Consider the following 20,577-nt stretch of genomic DNA (forward strand, 5'->3'; position numbering starts at 1 on the left):
TTCTTGATATTGCTGGTTGTAAGTACGAATACCTGCATACATACTGGACTGGTAAGGAGCACTGCTATAACTATTATTAGTAGTAGAATTATAATGATTTAAACATTTGAACAAGTTGGGAAAACCCTTCAGTTAACTACTGTACCTATCAATTATCCAGTTGTAGGAATTATGGTTCCTCAATATACATTTAACATATAACAACGTATACTATGTGTTACAGCACTACTTTTGGTGTCCCCCTCAGGAATTGCTCTTGAGAAAATGTAATGTAATTGTCCCCTCCAAGGTTGATATCAGATTTTCGCCCCTGTCTCTACCGCTCCTACTGTCTCTAGAGAGTTGAAAACATCAGGTCTGGGACAGGTAGCACATCCGGTGAACAGGTCAGGGTTCCATAGCCGCAGGCAGAACAGTTGAAACTGGAGCAGCAGCATGGCCAGGTGGACTGGGGACAGCAAGGAGTCATCATGCTAGGTAGTCCTGAGGCATGGTCCTAGGGCTCAGGTCCTCCGAGAGAGAGAAAGAAAGAAAGAAAGAAAGAGAGAAAGAGATAATTAGAGAGAGCATACTTAATTTCACACAGGACACCGGATAAGACAGGAGAAATACTCCAGATATAACAGACTGATCCTAGCCTCCCGACACAAACTATTGCAGCATAAATACTGGAGGCTGAGACAGGAGGGGTCGGGAGACATTGTGGCCCCGTCCGATGATACAGGGCCAAACAGGCAGGATATAACCCCACCCACTTTGCCAAAGCACAGCCCCCACACCACTAGAGGGATATCTTCAACCACCAACTTACCATCCTGAGACAAGGCCGAGTATAGCCCACAAAGATCTCCGCCACGGCACAACCCAAGGGGGGGCACCAACCCAGACAGGAAGACCACGTCAGCGACTCAACCCACTCAAGTGATTCACCCCTCATAGGGACGGCATGGAAGAGCACCAGTAAGCCAGTGACTCAGCCCCTGTAATAGGGTTAGAGGCAGAGAATCCCAGTGGAGAGAGGGGAACCGGCCAGGCAGAGACAGCAAGGGCGGTTCGTTGCTCCAGAGCCTTTATTACTTTAGTGGCTGGAGTCTTTGACAATTCTTTGGGCCTTCTCCTGACACCGCCTGGTATTGAGGTCCGTACTACACCACCCTTTGTAGTGCCTTGCATTGCAGTTGACGTACCAAGCGGTGATGCAGCCAATCAAGATTCTCTCAATGGTGCAGCTATACAACTTTTTGAGGATCTGAGGGCCCATACCAAATCTTTTCAGCCTCTTGTTCTGCCCTCTTCACAAATGTGTGGGTGTGTGTGGATCATGTTAATTCCTTAGTGACGTGGACGCAGAGGAACTTGAAGCTCTTGACCCGCTCCACTACAGCCCCATCGATGTGGATGGGCGCGTGCTCGCCCCTCCATTTCCTGTAGTCCACGATCAGCTCCTTTGTCTTGCTGATGTTGAGGGAGAGGTTGTTGTCCTGGCACCACACTACCAGGTCTCTGTTCTCGTTCCTACAGGCTGCTTCATTGTCGTCGGTGATCAGTTCTACCACCGTTGTGTCATCAGCAAACTTGATGATGTTGTTGGAGTCAAACATATTAGCGTCATAGCTCTTATTGCAGGACTTTGACCATGGCAAATCCCCTCCCCAGCCAATCTCTTGTGCGTATTGAACATTCATATTGAACTGTATAGTCTTACCTATGAAGTGTGCACCCATGAAATGGGGAGGAGATTTGCCACAGTCAAAGTCCTGTGATGAGAGCTATGAAGCTAATATTTGCCAACTCTACACAGTTTTGTTGCGGGTGTCACTGAGTAGGCAAATACCCCATTTCATAGGTGCACACCATAGGTAAGGCTGTACAGTGCATATACACTACCTGGCCAAAATAATTTGGACACCCTTTCAAATGAGTGGATTTGGCTATTTCAGCCACACCCGTTGCTGCCAGGTGTATAAAATTGATTACTCAGCCATGCAGTCTCCATAGACAAACATTGGCAGTAGAATGGCCCATACTGAAGAGCTCAGTGACTTTCAACGTGGCACCGTCACAGGATGCCACCTTTCCAACAAGTCAGTTCGTCCAATTTCTGCCCTGCTAGAGCTGCCCCGGTCAACTGTAAGTGATGTTATTGTGAAGTGGAAACGTCTAGGAGAAACAACGGCTCGGCCACAAAGTTGTAGGCCACACAAACTCACAGAACGGGACCGCTGAGTGCTGAAGCGCGTAGAACGTAAAAATCGTCTGTTCTCACTACCTACCGAGTTCCAAACTGTATCTGGAAGCAACGTCAGCACAATAACTGTTCGTCGGGAGCTTCATGAAATGGGTTTCCATAGTCGAACAGCCGCAAGATCACCATGCGCAATGCCACACGTCGGCTAGAGTGGTGTAAAGCTCGCCACCACTGGACTCTGGAGCAGTGGAAATGCGTTCCCTGGAATGATGAATCATGCTTCACTATCTGGCAGTCCGAGGACAAATCTGGGTTTGGCGGATGCCCACTTTCGTCCATTGGAATTGTCCATCTATAGCAGCAAAAGGGGACCAACTCCATATTAATGCCCATGATCTTGGAATGAGATGTCTGACGGACAGGTGTCCACATACTTTTGGCCATGTTGTGTATGTATGCCCCCAATGCAATAATTTTATAATCCAACCTTTTATTATCATTAGCTAGTTCAAATATGTCACGAAAACCACTATTTCTATCCGTTTGCGTCACTTTCAATGAGGGACTTTTATTTGAAAGCCAAACCGCAAATTCCACTATTGTTGTTAATCGACATTGTGGCAAGCTTCACATAGGTCCCGTCCTCTCCATATCCTTTCTCTCGACTGACTAACATCTGCTGTAGTATCTCTGTCCATCAGTGGGGGCGACGTGGAGAGAAACCTTGAGGTGTCATTGTTCGAAGAACTTCGTTTCAACCCCAGTTCCCATTGTCCACAAAGTGAAGAGGATGGTGCTCGCTCGCTGCTGCTTTCCTGCGTCGATAAAGATGAACGTCGCGCTGCTGGCCTGCTTGGTTGCGCTTGTGGGCATCTGCTTTGCGCGCTCGGACGCTCCGCGAGGGGTGGCGGTGCCCTTTGTTTTTGACCTCAAAGCGACGTGCGACCCTCCGTGCCAACATGCTGGCATCTGCATCCGAAACAACACCTGCTTCTGTTCTCGTGGCTATGAGGGAGAGACCTGCCAGTATGGTGATGTTACAACTTTATATTTACCTAGAAAGGAGGCAGTAAACAAAATAGCCAAACTAGAAAAGAAAAGTGATGCATTGGAGAGTATATGAAATATGTATATCATATATTTTTTCATCACAACATGTGATGCAAAAGTTGCATGAGTTACTGGGTGAGTGCTGATGAATATATTGTCTGTTGGTTTGAACAGCTAACTGCTATCCCAAATGTAAGAATGGAGGAGAGTGCCTTCGCCCTGGAAAATGCAGATGTCCTTCTGGATTTGGAGGAAAATATTGTCATAAAGGTACTTATCTAATTCTGTTAACCTTTTAGATATACAGTATGTTGGTTCTTGGTTAATCTTAAAAATCTGATGAAATATTGTAATAATATTTATTTATTGGTAACTACAGTAGGCTAGTAAAAGTAACCTAATATGTTTTATTTAGAGATAGTGTGGTTTGAAAAGGGTGGGGAGTTAAGTCTTAGTACTATAGTATAGGTTATGAACATGGACATGGAGAGCTAAGTGGATGATTTGATTTTATGTCTATCTTTTCCAGTGAAATGTGATAGTGGATGCTGGAACGGTGGCGACTGCATCGCTGTGAACGGAGTGGCCAAGTGCATCTGTCCCTCCAGCTGGACTGGCTCCAAATGCCAAGAGGGTTTGTTTACCTCCTAATTAGCCTAATCCACACAGAGGTGAAACCAGCAGTGAGACTGGTTGCTCAGCTGGCCTATTAATCAACAGTAGCATATTAATCCTCTCCGGAACCCTCTGACAACTTCATTGAAATGCTAAGATGCCTTCACACATACTAAAACAATAAAGAATAGTTGATTCAATTACGACCGAATGGGACAACGAAAACGCTTCACATGGCCAAAGGTATAATGGCGATTTATTGGTTCCCAGAATGTTGAGAATGCGTTGTTGCGATGTTTCCCCAGCGATCTGTCCCCAGGGGTGCAGGAACGGGGGCAGCTGTGTGGCCCCAGGAATCTGCAGCTGTCCAGAGGGCTGGCTGGGTGGAGCCTGCCACACTGGTGAGTGAGATCTTAAGATGAATGCACTAACTGTGAGTCGCTCTGGATACGAACATCTGCTAAATTACAAAATGTAATGTAAAACGTGAGAATCATACACAGTTCACTCTTATACACTCTCATATATTTGGCACACAACCAACATACACTATACACATTTTCAGACATGCACTTTCTTACTCTGACCCCAACAGACACACAAACATGGTAAATTATGCACACACTTGCAGACACACTTACACAGATACAGGCAACAGGCCAAATAAATGTATAACCCATAACTGGAGCCTAATCACTGATCTGTTCTGGATGTGTGTTAAGTGTGTTCATTTTTAACACACTGACACACTTGGGTCAAACAATAGATAGCAGAGAAGTTAATCAGGCATGCTAAATAATAACAAGTATAAATCTGACTGTCATTTATCCTGAAAGAATCTACTGAGTGAGAAACCTGTCAATATGAGATACCTGTTGAAAATTACTGTTTTGAGATTTTGTTCTCAGAGCTGTCTTTCCCCAGATGTGAAGAGGCCACGAGACTACATAGTGAGCCCTCCTTCCTCTCTTTCTTAATGTAACATCTCTTTTTCTCATTTCCCCCTCCCTCCGTCTCTCTCTATCTTGCAGCTGTGTGTCACCGGCCCTGTCTGAATGGAGGCAAGTGTTTGTCTCCCGATTCGTGCCGCTGTCGCCCTCCTTACTCTGGACCACACTGTGAGGAGAGGAAGGTGTTTTAACCCTTTAGGGGTCAGAGGTCAAAGAGGACCAGTCAGAGGTCATGTAGAAACGTATTCATTCCAAATCTGGTGCTTTAGATATCGTCTCTCTGCCTTTTGTAAAAATGTTATTTTTTTTTATAAAGAACCACAGATTTTTGTGTTAACAATAACATTTGACTGTTAACTTAATATCTACTATACAATTTTGGGTTTGTGCTATATAATGAATAAAATGTGGATAAAAGGTTTATTGTTATTTTCTTTTGAAATAATTTCTTATCATGCAGTCAGATGTTTTACAGTAAAACAACACTTAGCGAACTGCTTTTACTAACAATATACTGTAGCCAATTAATAGTATAACTAAACTGTTACAAAAGTGTACGTCCATCCCTTACTGAATTGCATTTCAACCATTTCAACGTGTTACTTAAAGCAAATGACACAATAACTTTTTATTTTGTTTCCATATGTGTGATTTACAACACGCATATTTTAACAGTGTAAATGTTAAAATAACAAATGTTTTGACCTATGTACAGTATAATGTACAAAATTGATCAAGTATATCTGAATTGATACTTACAACAGATCTCGTCAACAGTTACAAAACAATTGCAGACAAGTGGCCCTAAATATCAAACAAGCTAATAACATTTCCAAGGCAGGTGTGATGTATAAAGAAGAATGGTGTTATTTCTCAATACATATTAAGTATGAAACAGTGCACAACAGCTTAGACAACAACAACAAAAACTTTCTGTACCACAATAAACCAGAGCTGAAAAAACTTTGGTCAAATCAATAACAAGGAACAACAAAACAAAAAGAAAAGTGGGTATTAATATCTTATAAAGCCAGATTGTTTTTCAATAAACCATCAACTAGTTTTTCATCTGATTCTCTTCTCTTACTCCAACATAATACTGTGTGCAGTAACACTTTTGTATAAAAGCCTTGGATAAGGACTATAAAACACATTTGTATGCATTAAAATACATGAATTAATGTCTATGTTAGATGACATAGTTAGGTTGCGTTTACACAGGCAGCACATTTCTGATATTTTGCCCAATTATTGTCAAACGAGCTGATCTGATTGGTCAAAAGACCAACTCGTGGAAAAAGATCAGACTTGGGCTGCCTGTGTAAACGTAGCTTTTGAGACATCAACACGATTGGCATAAACATTTCTGAATTGCTATGCAGTGTTTAAGACAGTATTATGCATTGTTTATGCTTACATTTCTTATGCAAGGGCTTTACATCAATGTGCTACCTTGAGCATTGAGGTAGTAACAAAACAGGGACAATTAGATACGTGCAATATATCCAGTCCCCCTGTTAATGTACAAAGATACACACACACACACAAGCACACACACACACTCCACGATCACACACTGCCTAATAAGGACTCTCCACTTGCGTTGTGTATTTTGTAAAACTTCTGCATCTTCAGTCATTTCCCTTATGCAAGAGCGGCCTACAAAAGAGCAAAGAGATTTTACAGTACATAATCTCCCAACAATAAAAAAAAACAACTGTGGCCCAATGCTCACCTTTAACCCACAGGTGACGCCAGTGTACCCGTTGCGGCAGTGGCAGAAGTTGGGCAGGACACACCTTCCCCCGTTGAGGCATCTCTGCTTACAGATGGCTGTCCATCAGGCAGAAGGAGGAAATAGTATAGAACTCAATTTAAGTACAGGATAAAAGTATATAGCTATGTATTGAAACTTGGCAGCAATATATCATATTGAATGAGAGAAAGACTCACCAGACTGACACTGTAGGCCTTCCCATCCTGTGGAACAGTGGCAGGTGTTGGGTCCCACACACTCACCACCGTTCTTACACTTCTGCAGGCACACGGCTAAATACACACACACGCACACAAACACACGCACACACACAGAGTTGCTTAGCATTGTAAAGGCATCTTTACATGGTGACAGGTTCAGGTTAACAGTGGTTGCACATTATGTTGTCACTCACGAATGTTACACCTCTTTCCCCTCCACGCTGAAGCACAGGAGCAGGAGTTGGGCCCCACACACTTCCCCTTGTTCATGCACATGGGGTCGCACACACCTGAAAGACACAATGCAACATGCATTTTTGGCTCAATTAACATAACTGCATGTACATACTAGCTTGCTACAGGGTTATTACAATTAGGTAATTTCACATGTATTTACGTTGGTATAGGGCCTATAACCATTTAATACTACATGGATAGACAGTGATGTGGGGTGTTTGGTTGTGTTGGGTGGCAGTGGCTCTTACTCTTCTGACACCGCTTCCCTGTGTAGCCCCCGGGGCAGGAGCACACGTTGTTCCTCATACACTGACCTCCGTTCTTACAGGGATGACTGCACACAGCTGGAGTGCACGGCACACAGTGACACAGCTACAGTTATACCTCACTAAACCACAGTACCACCATGCAATGGACTTCTGTGCAAATTGACGGATCAATCGCTAATAGGGGAACAGTAGAATGTGTCATAATCAATTGAGGTTATTGATTGTCAGTGTGACACCTATTCTTACCAATCTGACATTGGGAGCCATAGAAGCCACTGGGACAGGCGCAGATGTGGGGTTTGACACAAGTCCCACCATTCAAACACACTGGATTGCAGACAGCTAGAGGTGAAGACAATGGAATATTTAGCCCATAGCTAAACATACTGTTGTCGAAAAGAGATATATTCGTCATGGGCTTCTAAGTAGAAACATGTGGTGTTGATTGGCGTTACCTGAGTTACATGTTGGTCCGTACCAGCCAGACTTGCACTTACACACATCGGGAGAAATACACTCCCCTCCGTTTTCACAGTGCCTGTTGCACACCACTGAACAGAGACACACATAGACACAGTTAACACACGACAACTCCTAACCCCTATACACACATTACATTTTTTTAGGAATCAGACTGGTTTCGATAATTGTAGGGAAACATGATATATGCCAGAAAGGGTCATATGGATTGAATTATCTCTCACTGATTTCACATCTTGGTCCCACGTAACCGTAAGGACAGGTGCAGAGATTCCTGACCAGACATGTTCCTCCATGCTGGCAAGATGGCTCACAGTTAGCTACAAACACAGCAACCAAGGGGTGTACAGAGCATCCAGTAAGAAAAGGAGAATATATACAATATTTACAATGGAGAACATATAGCCTGTACCCAGATCTGTTTGTGCTATCTTACCAACTCATATTACGTCATTGTCAAGCCACACAATGAGTGACAATGAGCTGGCAAGTTAGCACAAACAGATTTGGGGCCAGGATATAGAGTACATAGTTAGAGTTCAAGTATGTGTGGGATGATATGTTTACCTTCCTCACATGTTGGCCCGCTGTAGCCCATGGGACAGACACACACATCTGGGTTGACACACTTCCCCTGGTTCTTGCAGTCCGGTCGGCAGACAGCTGAGAAGGTAGAAGGTTAATAGAATTTACAACTTCTATGTGTAACTGAAAACAACTTATTCTAATTTACAGACATTTTTGCAGAAGTTACTTTGTAACTCTCATAAAGAGCCATAAGAATAGAAACTCAGCTGTCTCGTCCAACCCTGACTGTTGTTCCCACCTATGTGGCAGTTATATCCGGTATAGCCTTCTTTACAAGTGCAGGTATTGGGTAGAGAGCACTCCATATTCCTTACACATGGATACCGGCACACAGCTGGAAAACACCACAAACAGTTTCAATGGAACCTACAGTATACAGTGCCTTGCGAAAGTATTCACCCCCTTGGTATTTTTCCTATTTTGTTGCCTTACAACCTGGAGTTAAAATAGATTTTGGGGGGGTTTGTATCATTTGATTTACACAACATGCCTACCACTTTGAAGATGTAAAATATTTTTTCTTGCGAAACAAACGAAATAAGACAAAAAAACGGAAAACTTGAGCATGCATAACTATTCACCCCCCCAAAGTCAATACTTTGTAGAGCCACCTTTGGCAGCAATTACAGCTGCAAGTCTCTTGGGGTATGTCTCTATAAGCTTGGCACATCTAGCCACTGGGAATTTTGCCCATTCTTCAAGGCAAAACTGCTCCAGCTCCTTCAAGTTGGATGGGTTCCGCTGGTGTACAGCAATCTTTAAGTCATACCACAGATTCTCAATTGGATTGAGGTCTGGGCTTTGACTAGGCCATTCCAAGACATTTAAATGTTTCCCCTTAAACCACTCGAGTGTTGCTTTAGCAGTATGCTTAGGGTCATTGTCCTGCTGGAAGGTGAACCGCCGTCCCAGTCTTAAATCTCTGGAAGACTGAAACAGGTTTCCCTCAAGAATTTCCCTGTATTTAGCGTCATCAATCATTCCTTCAATTCTGACCAGTTTCCCAGTCCCCGCCGAAGAAAAACATCCCCACAGCATGATGCTGCCACCACCATCCTTCACTGTGGGAATGGTGTTCTCGGGGTAATGAGAGGTGTTGGGTTTGCGCCAGACATAGCGTTTTCCTTGATAGTCAAAAAGCAACATTTTAGTCTCATCTGACCAGAGTACCTTCTTCCATATGTTTGGGGAGTCTCCCACATGCCTTTTGGCAAACACCATAACGTGTTTGCTTATTTTTTTCTTTAAGCAATGTTTTTTTTCTGGCCACTCTTCCGTAAAGCCCAGCTCTGTGGAGTGTAGGGCTTAAAGTGGTCCTATGGACAGATACTCCAATCTCCGCTGTGGAGCTTTGCAGCTGCTTCAGGGTTATCTTTGGTCTCTTTGTTGCCTCTCTGATTAATGCCCTCCTTGCCTAGTCTGTGAGTTTTGATGGGCGGCCCTCTCTTGGCAGGTTTGTTGTGGTGCCATATTCTTTCCATTTTTGAATAATGGATTTAATGGTGTTCCGTGGGATGTTCAAAGTTTCTGATATTTTTTTATAACTCAACCCTGATCTGTACTTCTCCTCAACTTCGTCCCTGACCTGTTTCGAGAGCTCCTTGGTCTTCATGGTGCTGCTTGCTTGGTGGTGCCCCTTGCTTAGTGGTGTTGCAGACTCTGGGACATTTCAGAACAGGTATATACAGTTGAAGTCGGACGTTTACATACACTTAGGTTGGAGTCATTAAAACTCGTTTTTCAACCACTCCACACATTTGTTGTTAACAAACTATAGTTTGGCAAGTCGGTTAGAACATCTACTTTGTGCATGACACAAGTAATTTTTCCAACAATTGTTAACAGACAGATTACTTCACTTATATCACAATTCCAGTGGGTCAGAAGTTTACATACACTAAGTTGACTGTGCCTTTAAACAGCTTGGAAAATTCCAGAAAATGATGTCATGGCTTTAGAAGCTTCTGATAGGCTAATTTACATCATTTGAGTCAATTGGAGGTGTACCTGTGGATGTATTTCAAGGCCTACCTTCAAACTCAGTGCCTCTTTGCTTGACATCGTGGGAAAATCAAAAGAAATCAGCCAAGACCTCAGAAAAAAATTGTAGACCTCCACAAGTCTGGTTCATCCTTGGGAGCAATTTCCAAACGCCTGATGGTACCACGTTCATCTGTACAAACAATAGTACACAAGTATAAACACCATGGGACCACGCAGCTGTCACACCGCTCAGGAAGGAGACGCGTTCTGTCTCCTAGAGACGAACGTACTTTGGTGCGAAAAGTGAAAATCAATCCCAGAACAACAGCAAAGGACCTTGTGAAGATGCTGGAGGAAACAGGTACAAATGTATCTATATCCACAGTATAACGAGTCCTATATTGACATAACCTGAAAGGTCGCTCAGCAAGGAAGAAGCCACTGCTCCAAAACCGCCATAAAAAAAGCCAGACTACGGTTTGCAACTGCACATGGGGACAAAGATCGTACTTTTTGGAGAAACGTCCTCTGGTCTGATGAAACAAAAATAGAACTGTTTGGCCATAATGACCATCGTTATGTTAGGAGGAAAAAGGGGGATGCTTGCAAGCCGAAGAACACCATCCCAACCGTGAAGCACGGGGGTGGCAGCATCATGTTGTGGGGGTGTTTTGTTGCAGGAGGGACTGGTACACTTCACAAAATAGATGGCATCATGAGGAGGAAAATGATGTGGATATATTGAAGCAACATCTCAAGACATCAGTCAGGAAGTTAAAGCTTGGTCACAAATGGGTCTTCCAAATGGAAAATGACCCCAAGCATACTTCCAATGTTGTGGCAAAATGGCTTAAGGACAACAAAGTCAAGGTATTGGAGTGATCATCACAAAGCCCTGACCTCAATCCTTTAGAAAGGCCTACAAACCTGACTCAGTTACACCAGCTCTGTCAGGAGGAATGGGCCAGAATTCACCCAATTTATTGTGGGAAGCTTGTGGAAGGCTACCCGAAACGTTTGACCCAAGTTAAACAATTTAAAGGCAATGCAACAAAATACTAATTGATTGTATGTAAACTTCTGACCCACTGGGAATGTGATGTGAAATAAAAGCTGAAATAAATCATTCTCTCTACTAATATTCTGACATTTCACATTCTTTAAACACAGTGGTGATCCTAACTGACCTAAGACAGGGAATTTTTACTTGGATTAAATGTCAGGAAACGTGAAAAACTGAGTTTAAATGTGTTTGGCTAAAGTGTATGTAAACTTCCGACTTCAACTGTATATACTGAGATCATGTGACAGATCATGTGACACTTAGATTACACACACATGGACTTTATTTAACTAATTATGTGACTTCTGAAGGTAATTGGTTGCACCAGATCTTATTTAGGGGCTTCATAGCAAAGGGGGTGAATACATATGCACGCACCACTTTTCCGTTTTTTATTTTGTAGAATTTTTTAAAAACATGTTATATTTTTCATTTCACTTCACCAATATGGACTATTTTGTGTATGTCCATTACATGAAATCCAAATAAAAATCAATTTAAATTACAGGTTGTAATGCAACAAAATAGGAAAAACACCAAGGGGGATGAATACTTTTGCAAGGCACTGTACGTTCATGTAAGGATTTGAATGTTAAAAAGATATGAAAAAATAACAAAGACCATATGAATGAAAAACAGACAACAAGAGTGCTAACCGCTAACCTTTGCAGGTGACCCCATCTCCAGTGTAACGATATGGGCAGCGGCCACACTTGAAGGAGCCTGAGACAGTGGGCTCGCAGGGCACACCGGAGAAGCAGGGCGAGTCCGCACAGGTCACTATGGGAGACGATGACCCCGACCTGACCCCGTGGCTGAGGTCAGGAGTCAGGTCCACCTTGCTGCTCTGACCTCGGTTGTGATTGGTGGGGGTGGGGACTCTGGTGATAGTTTGGTCCTGGGGGCTAATAGAGTCTTCCGTCACTTGGGGACGTCCATCTTCTCTGTTGGTGGTAACTGGCCTATGTCCTGTAAAACACTGGAAGTTAGAGGATAGAGCTTGAAAAGGAACTCAAATGGGATTTGTATAGAGCTATTATAACTCAATCGCCTCTATCAACTAACCCTGAAGACCTAGCTAAATAATACTGGCATACAGTTATCTTTGCTAGGAGCCAGCTATGAGCCAGCTATAAAACTATGAAATAAGCCCATATAAGCCCAGATATTTAATAACCTTATAATAAACACCCAAACCCCTTGAATCATCAGCTAAGTGATCAGGCGACCCTTCTCACCTGTTGTGGTGCTTCTACTACAGGTGTGTCCGTTGCCATGGAGCCCAGGTGGACAGGGTCCACAGATGTACCCTACTGACACGTGTTTGCTCTCGAAGCACTGCACCCCTGGGTAGCATGGCTGTCTGGAGCAGGGGGCCTGGCTTGATGGTTTAACCGTGCCAGAACCCTGGTGACCTCCTGTGGGTACAGCGGGTACAGGCACGGTCACTCTATGAATAGGCTCATAGTCATCACCCTTACCACTGGACGGCTCCGATTTAACTACAGGAGAAGAGGTAGAATATAATTATTCACAGTCAATAGAAATATATTGATAAAATAATGAGGGGTGGAGGTGAGAGGATATGTGTAGAGAAAGAGAGAGAAACAGAGACAGGGAGAGGGGGAGAGTTGGACCCACTGCAGCTCTTCCCGTCCCCAGTGTAACCCTCTGGACAGGAGCCACAGGTGAATGAGCCCAGTGTGTTTTTGCAGCCCACGCCAGGGAAGCACGGCTCTGCGGCACATTCATCCACATCCTCTCTACAGGTATGACCTGGAACACAAAAACAACATGAATGAAAACTCAGCCTTCCACACACACAGATTGTAATCTACTAACAAAACATCAAAATCTAAATTCACTGAACCAGATAAGGAAATCTGGCAATGCTTGTATCCAAACACTAAAAGAGTGGTCATAAGGAGTATGGTTCATAGAATGTCAAAGCACAGCTTCCTAACTGAATGATTCAAAGTAAGTTCTCAGAGTCATAAAAGCATGCGAGACCCACAAATGAGCTGCAGTATTAGCATGGACAGTATGTACAACGTACAGTGTGTGTTGTAATTCTATTTCTGTCATGTACAGTACCTGTCATTCCGGGGGGACAGATGCAGGAGAAAGAGTTGGGTCCGTCTATACACTTGACCAGACGGCAGGGGTTGGGTTTACAGTCGTCTATGTCCTCCTCACACCTGTCCCCTGTGAAGCCAGCGGGACAGACACATAGGTACTCCCCGCTGCTAGAGGGGAGGTTGATGTTTGTAACACAGGAAGCTCCGTTCAGACAGTCACAGGGCCGCAGAGAGACCTGGACACACACACACACACACACACACACACACACACACACACACACACACACACACACACACACACACACACACACACACACACACACACACACACACACACACACACACACACACACACACACAAACAAACAAAGGAGTGGGAAGTGTTAGTAGAGCTTTAGTTTAATTAGCAAGCACTTTGAAATGGACATATAAGCATGAGGAAGAATGATTGACAATCCGTGAGCATTTTAGTTTTGAATGTCTTGCTAACAGACATACCAAAGCAACAGAAGCAGAAAGACTAGTACAGCGGCAGGCTGGACAATAAGGATTGTACATCTAGAGCTCCCTCTTGCGGTAGACAGAAAAGCTGACAATCAAGGGAAATCTCTAGGAATCCCCATTCACAGAGTTAACAGAATCAAGTCAAGGAATTCGCATCCCAAGTTTCTTATTTTGGGAACATCCTTATTCAACAGTGTTCTCATCTTCTGAAACCTACCTGTACAGAGGCAAGCGTCTCAGCACTACAATCGTCTTTGATAGTGAACTGAAACGTCTGCTTGGAGGAGGCGGCAGCAGTGTCAGTAGCCTTCCAGATGAGCAGGCCAGTGGGGGAAAGGGAGGCGTCACTGGGGCCTGACTCCAGAGTGAACAGCACCACAGAGCCTTCTGGGTCCTGAGCCTGCAGCTGGTACACAAAGTTCTCTCCCTGGAACGTCTGCAGACGCCCCTGGGCCGACTGAAATACTGGTGGCTCATTCTCTTCCAGGAGCAGAATAGTAATATTTAGTAATAACGTTAATAATTTCATCATTAAAGTCCATATCATTATCTGAGGTACAAAATATACAATCATTTTCCCTTTATTTCAACTTGTTTATTGATATGTTTATCTATCTTTGTAAATTGTTCTATTCCTAATTTGAACCAGTTGTATTCATTTCTATAATTTACTCTGATTGATCTGGAGTGATTTGGCCTCATTTTGTATAAGCACTCAAATCAAAACACAGCACAAAGAACACATTGAGTCAACCACAATTACAGTACCCAGAGTCCTGATGTTACTATAATGAGTCTGACCCCAATAACACCTTGTTCTCTATAGCATGGCCAACGCTGAGCTGTAGACATATTGCAGAGACCATGCAGCCATATGTGTTCTCTGTGACTGTGTGCTGTCGTCGGTAGTGGGTGGCAGCAAACACCTTTCAGTTTGCGTGGTATGAATTTGTATAGAGATGCTGTTGTATAATGTAAACAGCAGTTGTAGAGTAAAAGTACGTTATAAGTAAGAGGACATTGTACTTACTCTCAGCGATGGACCATGTGTATTTGGAGGAGTCTGGTCGGCATATCAGGCAAGGGCTGCTGGGATTGAGGTCTCCCTCTCCATAACACACACTGTCAATGTTGCATGTTTTCTCCTGGGGATTGATACACAGTAACAAAATTGGCATGTATCTGTCTGCCTTTTAGAAAAGATAAAAACATCTGTTCTTGCCATTGAAATAGGAACCAGGAACACTTTTCGGGCCAACAAGAGAACAAGGGCTGGCAATGTCTTACTGCATATACACACAAGTGAACCTTGACAATCACACTGTACATGTGGATTGGGCTAAAACACCTAATTGTTTCCTGTGTTAAGAGATGCCAGAGAGATAATCAATCAGAGCATTGGCCACTTTTCGTTTGGGTGATAAATGTTCTGTTTGAGTTCTTCAGAAGAAACTGTTTGGCACGCATAACTAGGAGGAGTGGTGCTCATATAGCACATGGGGATGTGTGAAACGTACTCCTCAGCCTGAAGTGTCTCTACTTGCGCCACATAGCTAGCTTTTTGTGTGGCGCAGACTGGTAAGACGCTTCGGGCTGAGGAGTACGTTTCACACATCCCCATGTGCTACACTCACAGTTAGTTTTAAGAGGGTCCGGGCCCATGTGCTGGTTTTTCCTGGTGGGAAAGGGGCCTGAAATTTGAGCTAGCTTGAACATCTGTTGAATGTCCCACAACATAATGTACAGTATCTGTTGAATGTTAGTGGCTGAAAAAGAACCCAAACTACAAAAAGCTGATTCATGCATCCTCAGGCTGAGAACATGTTCTCAATCAACTTGGAAAACACAAGGAACAAGTACATGAAAAAAGGGGGGGAAAGTTACCTTAGTTACAAGTATTGAATCATTTAAAGTCAGATTCGAATCATTAAACAACACATTCTGATCATGCTACCAGAAACGTTGATACAATTAAAACCCTGAGAAAAAACCCAAGAGAAACCCACCCTGGAGGTACAGAGAACGTCAGCATTGAGTGTGCAGATCTGACAGGCTCCATCGAACAGGGTCAGGATCTTGGCGTTGCTGTAGCCGTAGCCGTCGTTGGACACCTGCCAAGACAACATTAATGACTTATTATCAGTGACTACTGGTAATAAACATTTACAGAAGCTACTACAATAAGTACGGGTATCTTGTCTAGGTTGCACCATCTTGAAAACATCTGGTAGGTGTGCAAACAAACCATATTACAACACTAGGCCAGAACCTTGCCCTGCTGCAAACAGTACTATTGTTTAGGGCTCTCTTACCCAGCTGTATTTTATGGGGGATTTGCCCATTCACAAATGAGTCTGGACCCATTGGTGGGTTGGGACCTTTTGGGTAACAGCTTAAGACTGGATCCTGGTTAGAAACGGTATAAACATTACTGCGATGTGCTGCATAGTGTTGTTCCACTAACTTTGATCTGCCAGCGAGCGAGGGGTCTGTCGGTGGCCGTATCCAGGTCCAGGCCTGCAATGGCTTGTCTGTACTCCAGGGGGAGCTGACACTCCAGACCTGACACATCCAGGAAGGTAGCCAGGGTAAACTGAGGTTCGTCCAGGGTCCACTCACCATCCACAAACTGGACACACGCAGACAGAGACAGGTGGGGACACTTGGGTCAGAAGTACTGTGCTACAGAAATTAATATCACAAACATGGAGGTGTGTGTGTGTGTGTGTGTGTGTGTGTGTGTGTGTGTGTGTGTGTGTGTGTGTGTGTGTGTGTGTGTGTCAGTGTGTATGTGTGTGTGATGTAGTATGGTACCTTTTCCTTCAAAAATTCACACTTGAGTTCATAGGAGTCTTTGAAGCCTTGTCCAAAGACCTGTACAGTGGAGCAGTCACTCTGTCTGACATCACACAGTCCCTCGTTCTCCAGCTCTGTGATCTCTGGAGTCTGGTCTTCACCATCCCAAATGACACCAGAAACAGACAGAAATGAGAAGCAAAAAATGTTAGCAGGTTTAAAAAATATAATTTCACTAGGATTAGTAAATTACTGTGATATGTCTTTCATTTTGATGAACTAACTATGAGCTAAACCCTGGTCTAGTGTTGACTTACAATATGTATGATTGACTTAGATGTGTGTTACAGATCCAACCCTCCCCTCTTCTTACCAGAGATAACACTGCAGTCGTAGGAGCCGAACCCGGGGAAGCACACACACCCCCACTCGGAGCACTGCCCATTCCCATTGCATAGATTAGGACACTTGAGGAAGGACAGCATGTCCTGGTGCTCTACCTCTCTCCCCCTCTCCTCCACTAGCCTCCTCTCACACTCGTTCTCAAGCAGAGGCAGAGTGGCGCCCACCCAGGTCTGGTCGTCCTTTAGCTGGAGGTCGCTGACGCACATAGCCACCGCCTGGCTCACTATGGCCGGGCCTAAGAGCTGGCCGCAGCCCAGAGCCACGCTGGAGTTAGCCACGGCCCGCTGGCACTGAACCCTGGCCTGGAGCTGTGTCAGCCCAGACAGGGTGGGCCAGGTGGGGGGAGGGGAGGACTCGGTCCGGGCCGTCAGCTCGTGGTCCTCTGGGAAGAAGTAGGTGAAGCCCTCCAGGTCGGACTGGCTCAGGCTCTGGTAGGGCGTGTCGGGGAGGAACTGGTAGGACTGGCGCCTTCCACGGCTCCTCTGGTTGTTGGCTCCATGGCTGGAGCCTGTTAGAGTAGAGCCTCTCTCTACAGGCTGGGCGGCGGTGTCCTCGGCCCGGCCATGCTCTTTGGAGTTTCCTGAGAGGTGGTCGTGGTGGCCTTTGAACAGCTCTACTGAGTTGATGTATTCGGCAGTGACATCCAGAGTGGGGATGATACTGTGGAGTCTCACGTTGACGTGGTGAGAACAGGAGGAGTCGGAGCCATGGATTGGCTGAGACCTGGTTCGCGGGGACGTGGGGCGGGACTCCTCTTCACAGTTACAGTACCTGCGAGGGTTTGAGGTGCTCTGATAGGATGGAACGGTGTCAAACAAGCTGCCACCAGGAGGGAGTCTGCCAGAAGAGAAATACATCCTTATCAGTTAGGATCTCGACGGAAATACATTCAACAAATAATAACGTAACACAACCACAGCAGAAAGAGCTCATGTAAAATGTTCAAAATGATTAATATCCATCGTTTAAAAGAACAGTCTCAGGTCCAGACTTGGTTGTTGCACTTGGAATGGGACAAAAGCCCGCTCCCGCTTTGCAGATCTAAAGAAACTGTATAGGCATAGGAATTACAATGAAAGCTGCAGTGCAATCACTGATAGGCTGGTTAGAACCATCACCACATATCTTCTTCAGATCTGCAAACTCCATAGCGTTAGGAGCTAGAGGTTGATTTGAGACTTGGCATCAGACTAACTTCCATTCAGAGATGAAGGCTGCTACGTCTTCGTTGTCCAGCACTGCGCCCCCTGCTGTGTGGAGGTCATTGTGGGTCTGTCCGTCATACGTCCCACACAGGCCCTGGGTTTGGCTCCAGTCAGAGCTGGGGGCCCTCAGGGTCAGACTCATGCCCCAGTCAGACACATCGGCACGCACAAACGCCCCAGACGAGAAGGTCATCTAGACAGAAAGGGGATTAGATCCTATTGTATTCTGTTGTATTTCATTTGATTTTGCTCTATTCCATTACAACTAAATGATTTTCTGCTTTCCAGTGCGTCGCTATATCATCACAGTCTGTGTCATATCATAATTAGCATAAACAATTGAATACCGACTTTGCACTGTAAGTTTACACTGCCTTTCTCAACACCCTATTGGCTAATGACTACTACTTGTAGGCGTGGGCTTCAACTCTGTGACCTTTTCTTTTTCCTGACACCACCAACTCATCGGAAGACAACTTTAATTGAATTCAATTTTTAATGTTACACTTTATTTATTTATTCACTCACTGTGACTTTGCGTCCTTGGTAAGACTCAGTGATGCGGATGCCGCTCTTGCCCACATCCCTGTTCTTCACCGACAGGTGCGGCCTGGTGTGCCCCAGCTCTCCGTTGCACATGTCGAAGGCTATGACGTCACTGCCGTCTCTCGCCACGAAGCCGCACATGCACGAGGCGCCGTGGACAACGCTCCCACACTCCCACTGGCGCACATGGACCTCGAACGGCTGCCGTGTGCTCTTGTACAACACAAACGTCCCGATCTGATAGTTGTCATACTGCCTGAAAGGAAATGCATGAAATGCATTACACTACAGTATCAGTTACGGTAATGTGTATTCTTGTGATTGTTATCATATTTGCAGGCTAACATTGCCTTGACTGCATCTATCATTTATGCTGACTATAAAGGAGTGACTGAAGTACCTGCCATCAAACGTGATGATGTGAGGATCAGTGAAAGAGTAGCAGTATGCAGAGGGAACATCTGTCACTGTGATCTGAAAACACAGAGAAAATATCACATATCAGATATTATTTATTTAATTTTCACTTTCAGCTATCTAGATGAGAAAATAAAGTGTATACAGTGCAGGCTTATATGAGTGTGTTGGCAACTTACAGTTTGTGTATGGGCACTGTTGCAGTGAGCAAATGTACACTATACAGTGTATACAGCATCATCGTATATTGTGCATTGAGTGAGTTAAGTGTAACAACCTAGACTGGTCCCAGATCTGTTAACAACATAGGCTGGTGTCTCGCCTAATCCTGCTCCCTCCGGTGCTCGACTTTGTCAGTTTACTAACCTCCGGTCCTGGCTTCCTTATTACGCACACCTGTTCCCCATCAATACGCACACCTGGTCGTCATTCCCTCCTTGATTACTCCCTCTTTATTTAGCCCTCAGTTGTCTTCAGACACTAGGTGTTATTGTTTTCTCTAACGTTCAGTACGTGCCTCATGTTTGTTCATCTGTATCGGTTCTTTATTAAACTCACCATCTGCACCTGTTTCCTGACTCCCAGCATATACGTTACACCCAGATCTGTTAACAACCTAGACTGGTCCCAGATCTGTTTATGCTGTCTTGCAAAGTTTTATGGCAAACAGTGTGACAATGACCATAGGAGTTGGTAAGACAGCACAAACAGATCTGGGACCAGGCTAATGACAACCGTCACTCTCCTCCCAACCCATCACAAGGGTATTTTTTCCAGTTCCAGTACCTGCACACTCTGTGGTGTGTAGCCGCTCCAGAGGAAGTTGGATGTGACGATGGGTTTGACAAAGATCTGTGTTGTCCTGTCCCCGTCCCTGAGGAAGTCTGTGACCGCGCTGAGGTGAACCAGGGCCTGGCTACACACCCCGTTACGACACCCCAGGCTCTGGGAGAGATCCACCCGGCACGACGACAACACCACGTCTGGACCCAGCAGATCGTCTCCTACGGAGGAATAGATCATTTAATGGTTGTTGTCATTGGCTTTGTTTTTGTCTATTTCGTAGGGATACCAACATGTCAATATGCGTTGTCACTGGAGAATTAAGACGCTATGGAAATCAAACGTATTGCCAAAATCAGTTATTAAGAATACTACATTTTGAAGAATAAAACTTTACTGTGGTGATACTGTGAGTATGCAGGATTACTTACGAAGCCTTT

General features: G+C 44.6%; 2 protein-coding genes across 4 annotated transcripts in view; one reads left to right on the top strand and one right to left on the bottom strand.

Annotated features, from left to right (window-relative positions):
* The first annotated feature begins 2,829 nt into the window (after nt 1-2,829).
* Nucleotides 2,830-5,224, top strand: LOC139573780 (wnt inhibitory factor 1-like). The gene is made up of 5 exons (XM_071397631.1): nt 2,830-3,219; nt 3,413-3,508; nt 3,768-3,872; nt 4,159-4,254; nt 4,885-5,224. Exons 1-5 carry the CDS (start codon nt 2,979-2,981, stop codon nt 4,992-4,994), a joined length of 648 nt encoding a protein of 215 aa, XP_071253732.1. The 5' UTR covers nt 2,830-2,978; the 3' UTR covers nt 4,995-5,224.
* A 192-nt stretch (nt 5,225-5,416) lies between these two features.
* The window catches only part of vwde (von Willebrand factor D and EGF domains), a 36,359-nt gene continuing 21,198 nt past the window's right edge, over nt 5,417-20,577 (bottom strand). Inside the window, exons 8-31 of one of the 3 annotated variants that reach the window (XM_071397629.1) lie at nt 20,141-20,358; nt 19,338-19,411; nt 18,920-19,193; nt 18,382-18,584; nt 17,155-18,023; nt 16,800-16,936; nt 16,450-16,614; nt 15,992-16,096; nt 15,016-15,130; nt 14,203-14,465; nt 13,495-13,714; nt 13,042-13,176; nt 12,639-12,818; nt 12,064-12,369; nt 8,593-8,688; nt 8,334-8,429; nt 7,991-8,086; nt 7,742-7,837; nt 7,533-7,628; nt 7,266-7,361; nt 6,975-7,070; nt 6,757-6,852; nt 6,539-6,636; nt 5,417-6,462 (exon numbers count right to left, since the gene is read on the bottom strand). In XM_071397629.1, the coding sequence (XP_071253730.1) occupies nt 6,448-6,462; nt 6,539-6,636; nt 6,757-6,852; nt 6,975-7,070; nt 7,266-7,361; nt 7,533-7,628; nt 7,742-7,837; nt 7,991-8,086; nt 8,334-8,429; nt 8,593-8,688; nt 12,064-12,369; nt 12,639-12,818; nt 13,042-13,176; nt 13,495-13,714; nt 14,203-14,465; nt 15,016-15,130; nt 15,992-16,096; nt 16,450-16,614; nt 16,800-16,936; nt 17,155-18,023; nt 18,382-18,584; nt 18,920-19,193; nt 19,338-19,411; nt 20,141-20,358 (4,145 nt within the window). In that variant the 3' untranslated portion in view covers nt 5,417-6,447. Of the gene's footprint in view, nt 6,463-6,538; nt 6,637-6,756; nt 6,853-6,974; nt 7,071-7,265; nt 7,362-7,532; nt 7,629-7,741; nt 7,838-7,990; nt 8,087-8,333; nt 8,430-8,592; nt 8,689-12,063; nt 12,370-12,638; nt 12,903-13,041; nt 13,177-13,494; nt 13,715-14,202; nt 14,466-15,015; nt 15,131-15,991; nt 16,097-16,449; nt 16,615-16,799; nt 16,937-17,154; nt 18,024-18,381; nt 18,585-18,919; nt 19,194-19,337; nt 19,412-20,140; nt 20,359-20,577 lie in introns of all 3 variants that reach the window. The other 2 variants (XM_071397628.1, XM_071397630.1) reach the window with 2 other exon arrangements.

This window comes from Salvelinus alpinus, chromosome 4 (assembly GCF_045679555.1).
Source record: "Salvelinus alpinus chromosome 4, SLU_Salpinus.1, whole genome shotgun sequence".
In the NCBI taxonomy this organism is placed as follows: Eukaryota; Metazoa; Chordata; class Actinopteri; order Salmoniformes; family Salmonidae; genus Salvelinus; species Salvelinus alpinus.

Coding starts and splice junctions, on each gene's coding strand:
- LOC139573780 (XM_071397631.1), top strand. CDS start 2,979: ATGGTGCTCGCTCGCTGCTGCTTTCCTGCGTCGATAAAGATGAACGTC. Junction 3,873..4,158: donor TGGCTCCAAATGCCAAGAGG/GTTTGTTTACCT, acceptor ATGTTTCCCCAG/CGATCTGTCCCCAGGGGTGC. Junction 4,255..4,884: donor GGGTGGAGCCTGCCACACTG/GTGAGTGAGATC, acceptor TCTATCTTGCAG/CTGTGTGTCACCGGCCCTGT.